This window comes from Hordeum vulgare, chromosome 5H, assembly GCF_904849725.1.
Source record: "Hordeum vulgare subsp. vulgare chromosome 5H, MorexV3_pseudomolecules_assembly, whole genome shotgun sequence".
NCBI classification, from domain to species: Eukaryota; Viridiplantae; Streptophyta; class Magnoliopsida; order Poales; family Poaceae; genus Hordeum; species Hordeum vulgare.
Genome location: NC_058522.1, coordinates 328,784,083 through 328,798,166, shown reverse-complemented (window position 1 = coordinate 328,798,166; position 14,084 = coordinate 328,784,083). Strand labels below are relative to the sequence as shown.

General features: G+C 50.6%; 1 protein-coding gene across 1 annotated transcript; it reads left to right on the top strand.

Moving 5' to 3' along the window:
- Window positions 1-1,544: 1,544 nt before the first annotated feature.
- LOC123399017 (putative pentatricopeptide repeat-containing protein At1g77010, mitochondrial) lies at window positions 1,545-3,847 on the top strand. The gene has a single exon (XM_045093452.1). The coding sequence runs from the start codon at window positions 1,628-1,630 to the stop codon at window positions 3,698-3,700; it is 2,073 nt and encodes a 690-aa protein (XP_044949387.1). The 5' UTR covers window positions 1,545-1,627; the 3' UTR covers window positions 3,701-3,847.
- Window positions 3,848-14,084: the final 10,237 nt, after the last annotated feature.

The following is a 14,084-nucleotide window of genomic DNA, read 5'->3' as shown; positions in this document are numbered from 1 at the left end:
AGCTCAAAAGTGCCCGATCTCTCTCCCTAGCCAATCAAACTTGTTGATTCTTTAGGGATTGGTTGAGAAGGCCTAGATCCACACTTCCACCAAGAGAAAAGTTGATTCCCCCATTAATCCCTTGCGGATCTTGTTACTCTTGGGTGTTTGAGCATCCTAGACGGTTGAGGTCACCTCGAAGCCATATTCCATTGTGGTGAAGCTTCGTGGTCTAGTTGGGAGCCTCCAAGCTTTGTGTGGAGTTGCCCCAACCTTGTTTGTAAAGGTTCGGTCGCCGCCTTCAAGGGCACCTATAGTGGAATCACGGTACCTTGCATCGTGCGAGGGCGTGAGGAGAATACGGTGGCCTTAGTGGCTTTTTGGGGAGCATTGTGCCTTCACACCGCTCCAACGGAGACGTACTCCCTGTCAAAGGGAAGGAACTTCGGTAACACATCCTCGTCTCCATCGGTTCCACTTGTGGTTATCTCTATCCTTTACTTTGTATTTGCTTATGCTTGTGACTATATCTTACTTGTCTTAATAGCTCTCGTTGTTAGCTTCTTTAGGGTTCACCTCATTGTCGTATTATTTGTGAACCCGTATGTTGTTTACCTTAACTTGCTAAGATTAATTAAAAAGTGGTCGTTGTCTATTCACCCCCCCTCTAGCCAACCACATCGATCCTTTCACCGGGGCTGCGGAGGGCCGCCGGGGCGGCGGCGCTGCGGAGGGCCGGCGGGGACGGGGCGGCGCTGCGGAGGGCGGCCGGGGCTGCGGCGGGGCGGCGCTGCGGAGGGGCGGCGGGGGCGGGGCGGCGCTGCGGACAGGGTGGCGCTGCGGACGGGGCGACAGGGGCGGGGCGGCGGAGGGACGGCCGGGGCGGGGCGGCGACGACGGAGGGCGGGCGGGGTGGGGCGGCGGATGGGCGGCCGGGGCGGCCGGAGCGGAGTGGCGGCGGCGGCGGATCGAGGGGAGGGAGCTGAAACTTCCCTCCCGCGCTGGAGAGGAAGAGGAGTGCAGGTTGGGGGGAGTTTCTCCCCCAACCCTCACTTCTACAGGTTGCGATGGCGTTTGAGGGTTGGACCTCTAATTTTTTTTTTCGGGTTTAAGGGTTTAAGGGTTCTAGTCTACGCCGTTTTTTCGACGAAAACTGTAAAAAGCGGTTATTTTTAAGGGTTTGAGGGTTGTACTAGACTTGCTGTGAAGTGTTGCCTTACCGCACCTCTACTCCCACGATCTGTTTCTCCACGACCAGCGCTGCCGCTTCCCTGATCCACTTCGACTCCGGTGCCGGCGCCTTCGCAATCCCCTTCGAGGCCCTCTCCGTCTCCCCTCGTTCCCCTCTTCCTCGTTCAGCTCCGCCGACGCCCTTGGTCGCCGCCCGAGCTCGCCTCGCTGCCGCCATTGGTCGTCGACGCATGAACCAAACAAAATAGAGATTTGGCCAGTACGTCCTTGTTACCAGTGTGATCTACTCCATTCCCTTACCATTCACGGTTACCAGTTTCTAATCCAAACACATCCATATATGTGTTCATTTGTACTACAGCACACCCATGACCCATGAGTCCAGCAGCCCCAAAACTTCACACTCACTTTCTGAGGTTTAAGTTAACTGAAGCCCCCTGCCCCACGGCAGAGCCTCATGGCCGTCGCCGTCGCCGTCGACGTCCGCGGCTCCATCCAGCTCCTCCGCACCTGCGGCGCCGTGGCCGGCCAGCAGCTGCACCAGCTCCTTCTCAAGTCCGGCCATGTCCCGTCCTCCCTCCCGCCCTCCAACTCGGTGCTCCTCATGTACGCCCGTTTCTCCCCGACACACCGCCGCGACGCCCTGCAGTTGTTCGACGAAATGCCCGGCAGGAACTGCTTCTCCTACAACTCCCTCGTCACCGCCCACCTCAACTCCCGGGACCACGCCGAGGCGCTCCGCCTCTTCCGCTCCATGCCGGAAAGGAACAGCTTTTCGTGGAACGCCGTGATCACAGGCATGGTCTCTGCAGGGGATCTGGACACCGCCCACAGTCTGCTGGACGAGATGCCCGTCAAGGATGCTGTGGCCTTCAACGCTGTGATGCATAGGTATGTCCGGTCCGGCCGTGTGGATGAGGCGTTTGCTTTGTTCAGAGCGATTGGTTCGGCATGTGGTGGTGCAGTCGGCTCCTCGCCGTGCAATGATCTTTTTGTGCTTGCTACGGTTGTTGGTGCTTGTGCCGACCGGATGAAGTACCATTTTGGGAGACAAGTGCATGGTCGAATGGTGACTGCTAAGATTGAACTGGATTCAGTTTTGAGCTGCGCATTGGTGGACATGTACTGCAAGTGTGGGGATGTGGACTCTGCTCGTCGTGTCTTTGATGGTTTAGCACAGATTGACGAGTTCTCTGTTTCCGCCCTCGTCTATGGCTATGCTTCACGTGGACAGCTAGACGAGGCGTTACATATTTTTCACAGGGTGGAGAAGCTCGACATTCTTTTGTGGAATTCTCTCATCAGTGGCTGTGCATTTGCCTGCCTTGGAGATGATGCTTTTGCTCTTTTTGTAAGGATGATGCGGTTAGGTGTGTTACCTGATTCTGCAACGTATGCCAGCGTTCTGAACGTGTGTGGTTTCTCAGGAATGTTCAAGTTTGGGCAGCAGATACATGGGCGTGGTCTGAAGAGTGGGACTGTCAATGACATGATAGCAGCAAGCGCTCTCATTGACTTCTACTCAAAATGCAGCCTCTGGGAGGATGCCTGTCGAGCTTTCAGTGAGCTTAGGTTTCATGACACCGTGGTGCTCAATTCAATGATCACTGTGTACTCAAACTGTGGGCGGATAGAAGAGGCGAAAAGAGTTTTTTCGATGATCACCAGCAAGAGTGTCATATCATGGAATTCTTTGGTTGTTGGGTTGAGCCAGAATGGACATGCAATTGATGCCATGGAGCTGTTCAGCGAGATGCATCGCCTTGGTGTGCGACTCGACAAGGTTGCTATAGCTAGTGCTCTGAGTGCATCAAGTAATATTTGCTCCATAAGTTTTGGGGAGCAGATTTTTTCTCTTGCCACTGTTCTTGGCCTGCAGTCTGACCATGTTGTAGCCTCTTCAGTCATCGATTTGTATTGCAAATGTGGCAACTTGGCCAATGGTTGCAAGATTTTCAGTGGAATAGATAAGCCCGATGAAGTCATGTGGAACTCAATGCTAATTGGTTATGCTTCCAATGGGCATGGACGCAAGGCACTGGAACTCTTGGAGCTGATGAGAGTTAGCGGTGTAAGACCAACTGAACGGACATTTGTTGGTGTCCTTTCCGCGTGCTGCCATTCTGGACTTGTGGAAGAAGGACTGACATGGTTTAAGCAAATGCAGGAGGATTTCTGTCTGATTCCATCAGCTGAGCATTATGCATGTGTGACTGACCTGTTAGTCCGAGCAGGTCGGCTAGATGAAGCAGTTGAGTTCATAGAGAATATGCCCTTTAAAGCTGATACAGTAAGTTGGACTACAGTTGTTGGTGGTTGCAAAGCTCAGGGCAATGAAGCTCTGATTCAGAAGATGTCAAAGAGACTGAAGCAGATGGAGGAATCAGGGTCATCACATTCGAGTCTGTATGTGCAGCTGTCCAGCGTGCTCGCTGCTCAAGGGGATTGGGTCAAATCAGCAGAAATGAGGGGTATGATGCGTGAGAGAAGGATTGCGAAAAATCCTGGTTTCAGTTGGATTGACAGTTAGAGATTATGTGTTGGAAATTGTAGGAGTATATTGTTTGTGCATTTATCTTGGAGAAGTTGTTTTTCCACCATAAACCATTTCTGTAAAACAGATGAGCAGGAGGCAAATTTTGCTGCTGGAAAAACACGAAAAAGACACACTTGGAAATGTTGTCATCTCTATACAAACTGATTCTTTTACTAACCATAAATAAACTCCAGTCGGGAAGATCTTGCTCTGAGTTTGCTTTATTGATTACCCAGAGCCTGAAGAATTGGAGGAACCAGGTTCTCAGTAAGAAATCTACAGGTAAGGCCTCCTTTGATTCGTAGAAGTAGAAAAAGCATAGGAAGTGAGATGACATTATCTCAATTCCTATAAGGGAGATGTTATTTGATGCATAGGATAGGAATTTTTTCATTGAGCCTAGGCTAATGTTTTTTTCCTTTTAAAATGTGAAGGATTAGTTCATATCCACATAGGATTAGGAATACATTCCTACAAACCAAAAGGTTTCAAAGTATTTTTTTTAAAACAAAATTCCTGTTCTTTAGAATTCCTACAAATATCCTGTGAATCAAAGGAGGCCTAATTCATTTCTACACGTTTTTCTTCCTTACTGATGCCTTTTTTCTGCTGTCAGTACTACAGGTAGGCTGGATGACATTCCAGTTGGACAATTGTTGGAATCACTATTTTGGGAAAACAAGTAGTTAATTTAACTATCCAAATTACAGCTACTAGCAATTTCTATGAGCGCCCACCTATTTTTAACATCGTGATGCCGCATGGCAAGCTAATTTTTTTTACCTCTTCTTATCCTATGATGTGGTGTGCATCTTCGGATGCAGAGGCTCCGAGTCTGGGCTCTCTTCCATTATCTAAAAATGTACACATGGAATTTTATGCTTCATATTTTAGGTTCCTGAAGGGCTCGGACAGCACGTCACTTCGTCCAAGAAAGCACAGATTAATTGGTAAGGGGTAGCTTCAAAAGGCTGTTTTTTATAGAAAATAAGTAATAAATGTTTATTCATGTGGTGTGCCTGTTGATATGAAAGTTTGTTTGAGTTTAGTAGAATTAAAGCCACCTATGGTTAGAAAACAGAAAGTTCCGGTACTGACTTTGATTTTACTAGTTCTTGATTTCAGAATGACTTTAAATTTCTTCATAGGACCCCCATCCAAATATTTTTTTACTACTCTTATGATAAGTTTCTCAATACTTATCCAAACATAGAATACGCCATACTTTTAAATGGTAAAACAAGAGCAAAACAAACTTGCAAGCAAATTGGTGTCTTATAAAAAAACTGAAAATTATTAACTTGCTTGACACAGATAAAAGGAACAAGAAACAATGTTTGCAAGCAGTATAGCCAAAAATATGTAGGATTTACTGAGCTTACTTCTGTGGCATTCTTCACAAGATTGAGACTGAATTCCAAGTCCACAGCGCACACATGCTGACTTCATCTTGTTGTTTATTTGATTTATTTGTATTAGTAAGGTAAAGCACAAGAGGGATAGTGGTTGACAGATCGTACTGGCAACATATTTTTTTTCTTTCAAAAGTACGTCCTACTGACAACAATTGGTTTATGATACAAGCATTTCGACGTAAACTCTTGGATCTTTGAATTTACATGGGAACAGGTACGAGTGTATTTTGGAAGCATACAGGAGCACAACCCCACCGAGAACACCAGCAGAGGCTGCCCAGCTAGTTGCGGCAGCCCTAAACTGGATTCCAAGAGTTGATTTGGAGGTAACTCATCTCTCTTGGATCCAAAAATAGTTCAGTGGGAGTGTGTAAGGGAATAATTCAAGGATCAACTGTCATATTTATATGCTCGGAATGTGGCACATATAGCTACAAGTTTGCAAACTTTGTTAAAAATAATTTAGGTTTTCACACTAGTATCAGTTTTGTTTTAACACTATAATCCAAAACGACAAACCCAAGAAATTCATTGCAGTTTCCGCTATACTTTTGCTGTTCCAAGTGAATATATATGTCCTACTCACTCCATCCACTACCAATGTTTATTCCTCAGGGTGTTCTTGAATTTTACAACTTCCCGATCCCAACAAGTGATGCAGCATCCCCAAACCAACTTCCAACGTCACTTCCAGATGGCGTGCAGTTTGTGCTGAACACTTTGCCGGTCAGATGTGATAGACTGAAAAATATGTTTACACTGACATCAAAATATAACAGTGCTTTACACCAGCATGGACAAATGATGTTTCTCATAATAACTATGGTTCTCAGGTTAATGCAAAGTGCATTGGAGATGGTGATAGCTTACTGCTTATGTTGCCGTAATGGATGATCCCAGGGAGTCAGCAAATGTACCACAAAAAGTGTATGACATGGTGACTGAAAGGACTCAAGCACGCATCCGCAGGGATTACCTCAGGGCTGATGCTCTTCGAATTACCATTGGCGAAGCTGGATACAGGTATTAAAACCTTACCTTTCCATATTCCCGGTCTTGATTACCATAATGTAAAAGGGAATGTTTCTTGTTTTTAGAAAAGAAGGTTAACACCCCTGGCCTCTGCTCATTATTTTATATTTAGACCCAGTAAGTTTGAATTCCACTTAAAAGCTGAAAAGTAGTACTGTGATTTTTCGTTAGAACTATTTTTTTCACTTAAGAAACACAAGATAATTGGTCATGGAAATAAAATTACGTTCATGTTGACTCACAATGGAAAATTAGAATAAGAAACACAAGATATTTTTTTTTCGAGAAAACGCAAAGAGCCTTGCGTTTCTTTGTATTGAAAAGAAGGGGGGATTACAACCTCCTAAGAGGCAATTACAGCATTGTTACAAGGGGATTAGTGGACATCCCAGGATGGGGGCATGACTACCCTAAGCCATTTGTCCCCGGCTCTCGCCCAGCACCTAATCTCATCTTTGATCCTATTCAAGAGCTCGTCGAGCGACGGAGTAATATGGTCAAAGACACACGCATTCCTGTGTTTCCATATCATCCAGGGCACCAGTAGCGTGGCTGACCTCAGCGCCTTGCGAAGCGATGGTGGTGTGGCTTCCCTCGCCCTCATCCACCAGTCCTGGAGCGAGGCATCATGCTTCGGCGACGGGGCCGTTAGGCGCAGCCAGGATAGGGTCTCGTGCCATGCCTGCCTCGCGAAAGGGCAGGTGAGCAGCAAGTGTCGGATAGTCTCCGGCCCTTGGTCGCATAGCAGGCAGCGGGTATGATGGGGAAGGCCTCGGCGAGCGAGCCTTTCCGCAGTCCAGCATCGGTCCAGGTTCGCAAGCCAGTGAAAGAACTTGACCTTCAGCGGGGCCCATCCCTTCCAGATGAGCTGCCATGAACGGCATGTCAATGATCCGTGGAAGGTGGCCCGGTAGCAAGACCTCGCCGAGTAGACACCGTTGGCCGTCCATCTCCAAACGAGCTTGTCCGGCTCGGTGGACAGTATAGTGTGCGCCACAAGCTGCCATGTCCTCAGGTATTGGCCGATCTCTTGCAGACCCACAACACCGCGAATGTCTCGGGCCCAGGCATTACCGGCGATGCCTTCCGCCACCGTCCGTGCTCTTCTTCTGTTCTTGGGAATGCATAGGTATAGCAGGGGCGCGAGCTCACGTATGGACTGACTGTGCAGCCAGCGGTCTTCCCAGAACAGGGCAGTGAGGCCATCTCCAACCACCATGGAGGTGGAGGCATAGAAGAGGCCAAGCTCCTCATGTGAGAACTGCAGGTCGAGGCCTTGCCATGCTCGGTCGGCGTCCGTCCTCGATAGCCAGAGCCATCGGAGTCTGAGTGCGAGCCCCGTGCGCTCGAGGTCTCGGATGCCCAGCCCACCATATGCGATCGGCAGGCAGACCGTGCGCCAGTTCATGTGGCAATGCCCTCCAAGCGCAGCCTCGCGGCCAGCCCAGAGGAAGCCACGCTGGATCTTCTCTAGTTGCTTCAGAGTCTTCTTCGGGGGCGCTAAGGCAAGCATCTGGTGAATGGGAATCGCGCTGAGGACTGATTTAACAAGTGCCAGCCGCCCAGCCTTGTTCATGAGCCATGCTTTCCACGACGGGAGGCGACCAGCCACGGCGTCGACAAGCGGTTGCATCTGTGCCGCAGAGGGTCGATGGGTGGTGAGCGGGATGCCTAGGTAGGTGATGGGCAGGTGCGCCGACTGGCAGCCAAGAGCCTCCAGCAAGGCGGCGCCAGCCTCGTCGCCATGCAGGGTCGTGGCCGAGCTCTTGCCGTAGTGGACCTGCAGGCCCGATGCGGTCTCAAAGATACCCAGGATGCTCTTCACGGCGAGCACCTCATCCATCTCAGCATGGCAAAACAACATCACATCGTCGGCATATAGAGAAATGACCGGGACGTTGCGGCGGGGGTGCAGGCGCCGAAGGATGCCGGTCTGGAGCGCCCGGTGCATAAGGCGGGCAAGCGTGTCGACTGCCAGGACAAATAGCTGCGGTGATGTGGAGTCGCCTTGGCGCAGCCCGCGACGGTGCCAGATCGGGGGGCCAGGCACTCCGTTGAGCATGACGCGTGTGCTAGCCGAAGATAAAAGAATGGCCAGCCATTCCCTGAACCTGTTCCCGAACCCATATTGGCGCAGAACCTCGAAGAGGAACGGCCAGGATATGGAGTCGAAGGCCCGCGTGAGATCGAGCTTAAGCATAATGCACGGCGCGCCCAGGTGATGGAGCATCCGAAGAGATTGCCGGACGAGGATGAAATTGTCGTGGAGTGTGTGTCCGGCGATGAAGGCGTTCTGGTTGCGGCTCACCAGGCTGTCAAGCTTAGGAGCGATGCGCAGCGACAGAACCTTCGCGAATATCTTGGCCACAATGTGTATCAGGCAAATCGGCCGGTAGTCGCCCAGCTTGTGGGCATCCGCGCGTTCGGCAACAGGGTGAGCAGGGCTTGGTTGAGCTTACTAAACCCTCTCCCTCGTAACATGTACAGCTGCTCAAAGACGTCCCTGATGTCTTGCTTGATGATGCACCAGCAGGCTCGCAGAAATTCAGCGGTGAACCCGTCTGGCCCTGGTGCCTTGTGCGCCGGCATGCGTCTAACCGCAGCCCAGATCTCCTCGGGGGTGAATGGCGCCTCCAGGCTGCCCAGGTCGCCGGGCGCGATGAGCTGCTCAAGGTCAAGCGTGTGCGCCCGGTCCCCGGCAGTGCCCAGCAGCCCGTCAAAGTGCGCGAATGCCGCGTGAGCCATCTCCTCGTGATCGCAGAGAACGTGCCCGTCAACTAAGAGGTTGTGCACGAGGTTCTTCTGACGACGGTACGTGCACTGTTTGTGGAAGAAGCTCGTATTCGCATCGCCCTCCGTGAGGAAGGAGATGCGGGCGCGCTGCCGCGCGATAGTGGGCTCGAGGGAGGCCAGGCCAAGGTATGCCAACTTGAGCTGCTTGCGCAGCCATTCTTCTGGCGGGGTGAGCAGACGGCTCTCCATCGAGTGGTCAAAGCGGGCGATCAGCTCGCGAGAGATGGCCAGCTTGTCCTGGACATTGCCCGCGGACTTGGCACTCCAGCTCGTAAGGGCGCGGGCAGTGGCCTGCAGGCGTCGGACCAGCCGCTGGAAGGGATCAGGGTCATGCACCGAGCTCCAGGCCGTGGCGACGGTGTCGTGGAATCCGTCGAGGCGAAGCCAGAAATCCTCGAAGCGGAAGCGCATGTGGGCCACGGGCATTGGGGAGCAGTCCAGCAGCAGCGGGCAGTGGTCGGACACGACGGATGCTAGGCAGCGGAGGTGGCATTCCCCGTGGTAGTCCTCCCACTCCGCGATGCATAGAACCCGATCGAGGTGCACAAGCGTCGGCGGCGACTGCTCATTAGACCATGTGAAGCGGCGCCCGTTGAGGTATACCTCCTTCAGGGCAAGATCATTGATGGCGCGCCGGAACCTTCCCATCATGTGGCGATTCAGGGTGCCGGAGCTCTTGTCTGCGTCGCGGTAGATGAGGTTGAAGTCGCCGCAAAGCATCCAAGGACCCGGCAGGCTGCACGAATGGCCCGCAGCTCTTGCAAGAACAGTAGCTTATCGGGGTCACTTTGGGGGCCATACACCGTGGTTAGCCACCACGGGGCGCCGCTGGGCACGCACACCTTCACCGTGATCGCGTTTTGAGTGAATAGGGGGTCAGAGATGGTGACAGCCCTACTCTTCCAAGCGATGAGAATGCCTCCGCGGGTGCCGTCAGCTCGGAGGTAGGTGGAGCCATCAAACTCAGACCCAAGGGTGTCCAACACAATCGATGAGCAGATCAACGCCATTTTCGTTTCCTGAAGGCATTAAACCACAAAAAAATACATCGACTTCCGATGGAAGACAAAATTAATGTGATTAGCGGGACCCTATCAATTTGAATTAGGTTCTTGCTTTGATCTAATCATATATTATTTGGAATCACATGGAATCATAACTTACTAATATTGTTTGTGAGCAGGATAATAAGCTGTTCAGGCAGTGAGGTCCTTGCAAGGAAATACCGAATCAGAATGAGGTATAATGCTGCTCTAATTTGCACCTTCAAATTCTGTAATAATGGGAAATAATGTCATGAAGTGCACAATTTTTCGTGAGACAAAGGGGAATAGATGCACAGGAGCTGAAGATGCCATATGGGAAGGAATCAAACGATGCTTTGATGAAGCTCATTGGTGGGAAAAGCAACAGAATTTATGTGTATGAGCAGGACCAATTTGGTCGATATGTTGGCGACATCTATTGTGACAGTGTGTTCATCCAGGTGAACTAGAAACTTTCCTGTAAAAAGAGAGAAGCTATTCAATAACTCACATGTTTTTTAGGCTTTGGTTATCGCTTCAATCCTGATTAGAGTGATTGTGTGTGTCTCGGTCCTTCAGGAGCAGATGCTGAAGAATGGTTATGCATGGTATTTCAAGAATTATGATTCACGCGAGAGTTTTCTGAAGTAAGAAAATCTACGCAGAATATGTAGAGCCCCTTAGAGCATCTCTAGCAGAACCCTCAAACCCTTAAATCTAAAACCAGTTTTAAGGGTTGAGAATTGCCCATTTTTGACACTTTTAAGGGTTGAAAAACAGGGACAAAGACTAGAACCCTCAAACCCAACCCTTATAACGGAATATTCCGTTATAAGGGTTGGGTTTGAGGGTTCCCTTATAACGGAATATTCCGTTATAAGGGTTGGGTTTGAGGGTTCTAGTCTTTGCCCTAGCTTCAACCCTTAAAAATGTCATTTGGCATATCACAATTTTCACTAGAAATACACAGAATCCTGGAAACATATGCACCTCCAAACAGGTTTTCAGTCATGAATTGTCAGAAGCAGAACTGGCATGTTTGCTGAAAAATGATATATCTCTACATTCAAACACAAAGAAGCATATTCTGACTGATTCTATAACTGAAACTAAGGGCACCTCATTCCTATCTTTTCCCTTGTTGATAAACGAAATAAAGCATAACAAAGGAGAACATTTTTTCAGTGTATCTTTCTTAGCAGTGACAAATAATTTTTTGTTTTGCAGTGACCCATGGACAAAGACAAGATCATTTCCTGAACCAAATGACAGAAGATCTTCAGAAATGCACCTACAATATGTGAATATAACATAAGGCCAAATAGCTGGGTGTTGAAACACCTAATAACCAGTTGCAGAAAATTGGCTGGTACTCTAAACAAAAAAGATTTCAGACCTTCAGTTGTATGGGCACAAACATAAACACAACCACACAAGCATATGTAGATTGTAGAATACTGATAGGTGCATGCATCAGATAGTTCAAATTAAACTGTTACATATATTAATTTAGCGCAAACTCAAATGTCCCCCCTTGTTCCTCATGCCTTAGTTGAATTCAGAGAGAAGAGACAGCTTAGATACTAAAACAGGGATCTGACAGCCACATGAGCTAATTTGTATTAACAAATATGAACAATCTTGACACCCAGACCAAGAACCCTAGAAATTATCCAAGAACCAGACCGGGGGAGAAGCACGACAGGGGCGGCGGCGGAGGGGAGGCCAGGGCTGCGGAGGTCCGGCCGGGGCGGCGGCGCTGTGGAGGGCCGGCGGGGACGGGGCGGCGCTGCGGAGGGCGGCCGGGGCTGCGGCGGGGCGGCGCTGCGGAGGGGCGGCGGGGGCGGGGCGGCGCTGCGGACGGGGCGGCAGGGGCGGCGCTGCGGACGGGGCAGCCGGGACGGCGGCGGCGGAGGGACGGCCGGGGCGGCGGCGGTGGCGGAGGGCGGCCGGGGCGGGGCGGCGGATGGGCGGCCGGAGCGGAGCGGTGGCGGCGGCGGATCGATGGGAGGGAGCTGAAACTTCCCTCCCGCGCTGGAGAGGAAGAGGAGTGCAGGTTGGGGGGAGTTTCTCCCCCAACCCTCACTTCTACAGGCTGCGATGGCGTTTGAGGGTTGGACCTCTAAATTTTCTTTACGGATTTAAGGGTTTAAGGGTTCTAGTCTATGCCGTTTTTTCGACGAAAACTGTAAAAAAACGGTTATTTTTAAGGGTTTGAGGGCTCTACTAGACTTGCTCTTACCTCATATGTTTATACCGGCTGAAAGTTTTGTGCTTGTGCTCTGATTGTGCAGTGGGAGAGAAAGGCAAGAGCTGCATGCCAAGGGCTTTGGGCATTAAATAACCCTGAGAAGCCGTGGGACTGGAGAAGAGACGAGCGCAATGGAAGACACATTACCATTGAGGTCTATTAATCATATCTTGTTATGCACCATGGGGTGATACTTCTTCATTTCTACTTAAGTACTGCACACTCACTTCCACTCATGCCACCACGCAAACACACGGCCACACGGGTAAGCATCCACTATCCACTATAAATATTACAGAAGCGCGAGAGCCTTCACACATGGTGGGCACGCACTTTATCACTGAGTGTGCACACATGTGTACTCTGAATACAGCACACCATGTTCGTGTGTACTCTGGATTCAGCACACCATGTTCGTGTGTACTCTGGATCCTATGCTCACTCAGGATCAAACCTGGGTATGGCGCGGGCATCCTCGTCCCCACCGCTATGCCACAAGCCCATCCGTATTATTTGTGAAATTTAACTGTTGTGGTTCTCGAGGGAAATAAAAGAAGCGGCAGCAAGATATGAGTCCTCATATTTGAAATGTTACTACAAATGCCCTAACTCCTATGAGTTACAGTAGGCACTTATGGTTTCTGTTAAAACACCGAAAGGGAAGAAATGGCAACCCAATTAAAGATGTTGAGATATGTGACGGACTCTCTAGGAGTCTAAGTGAGGAGTGACATACTAGAAGCTGGAATAGGTCTCAACTGATAAAATATGTCCTTCGTAAGTAAAGCTTCGAATGTTGCAAGTTTTCTGAAGAATCAGTGCAAGAAAAAAGTTAGCTTATGAAAACTGGCTCTCTTTTTTTAGAAAAGGAGGAAGACCCCGTCTCTGCATCTGAACGATGTATGCAACCACTTTATTAAATATTCACAAAGACCTTACAAAGTAATACATCAGTACGTCTAAAGCCACTATCTCGACAACATATGTCGCTACTCCTATCATTGATGAAGGGATGCCGATAGTCCGAGCCGAATACCAAACAGACTTCGCATCATAGCCTAACATCTAAAACCGAAGGCTCCAACCGAGCCACAGTGCCGGGTCTGGGATGTACAGCGGTCGAACGCACTCTCAGAAGCCGTCGCAGCCGTCTTCCACCGATCCATCTTCTGAGCCGTGCCGACGCATCAACCTTGCCAAGCCTATCTGTTGTCGACGCCACCACGACGCCAGACAACGCCACCATCCTGCGCTCGTCTATCATCACCCGCGCACCGTCGAGACCCCGCTGCTCCATGCCGCCGAGACCCGCCGCTGTCGACGTGCCAGATGCCACGCCGCTCCTCCAATACGAACACCACCTGTTGCCACTGGTCCCATCCCCTTCGCCTGCAGTTTCTCTAACCGAGCACCCGAACACCCCAGGCGGCACCTTCAAGAAGGACACGACACATACAGTGCCGTCGCCGCCCAATCTGAAGAGATTTTGGGTCTTCACCCAGGCATGGGGTTGGGGTGGAGGGAAGGGACCTCGACAACGCCTGCAAGAAGGATAACGGCGACCTTGGTCGTCGCCACGTCGGGATGAGCGAATCATCTAGAGTTTCCTTCGGTCCGTTGTCACCTCTACCAACTCCTGCGAACGCACCGAGGCCGACGACCGGGATCGCAAGCCACCAAGTGCAGCGGGGGAGAGCCTGCAACATGGAGGAGATCCACCGGCAACTCACCGCCCACGCGGCCAAGACGCCGTCCATCCACCACCCACGAGTGTCGCCAACCAAGGGCGCCGTCGCCTTGCCTACAGGGGCCGCCGTCTCAGATCCAGTATTCTCCACGAAGACAGTAGCGACGGGATCCGC

Coding starts and splice junctions, on each gene's coding strand:
- LOC123399017 (XM_045093452.1), top strand. CDS start 1,628: ATGGCCGTCGCCGTCGCCGTCGACGTCCGCGGCTCCATCCAGCTCCTC.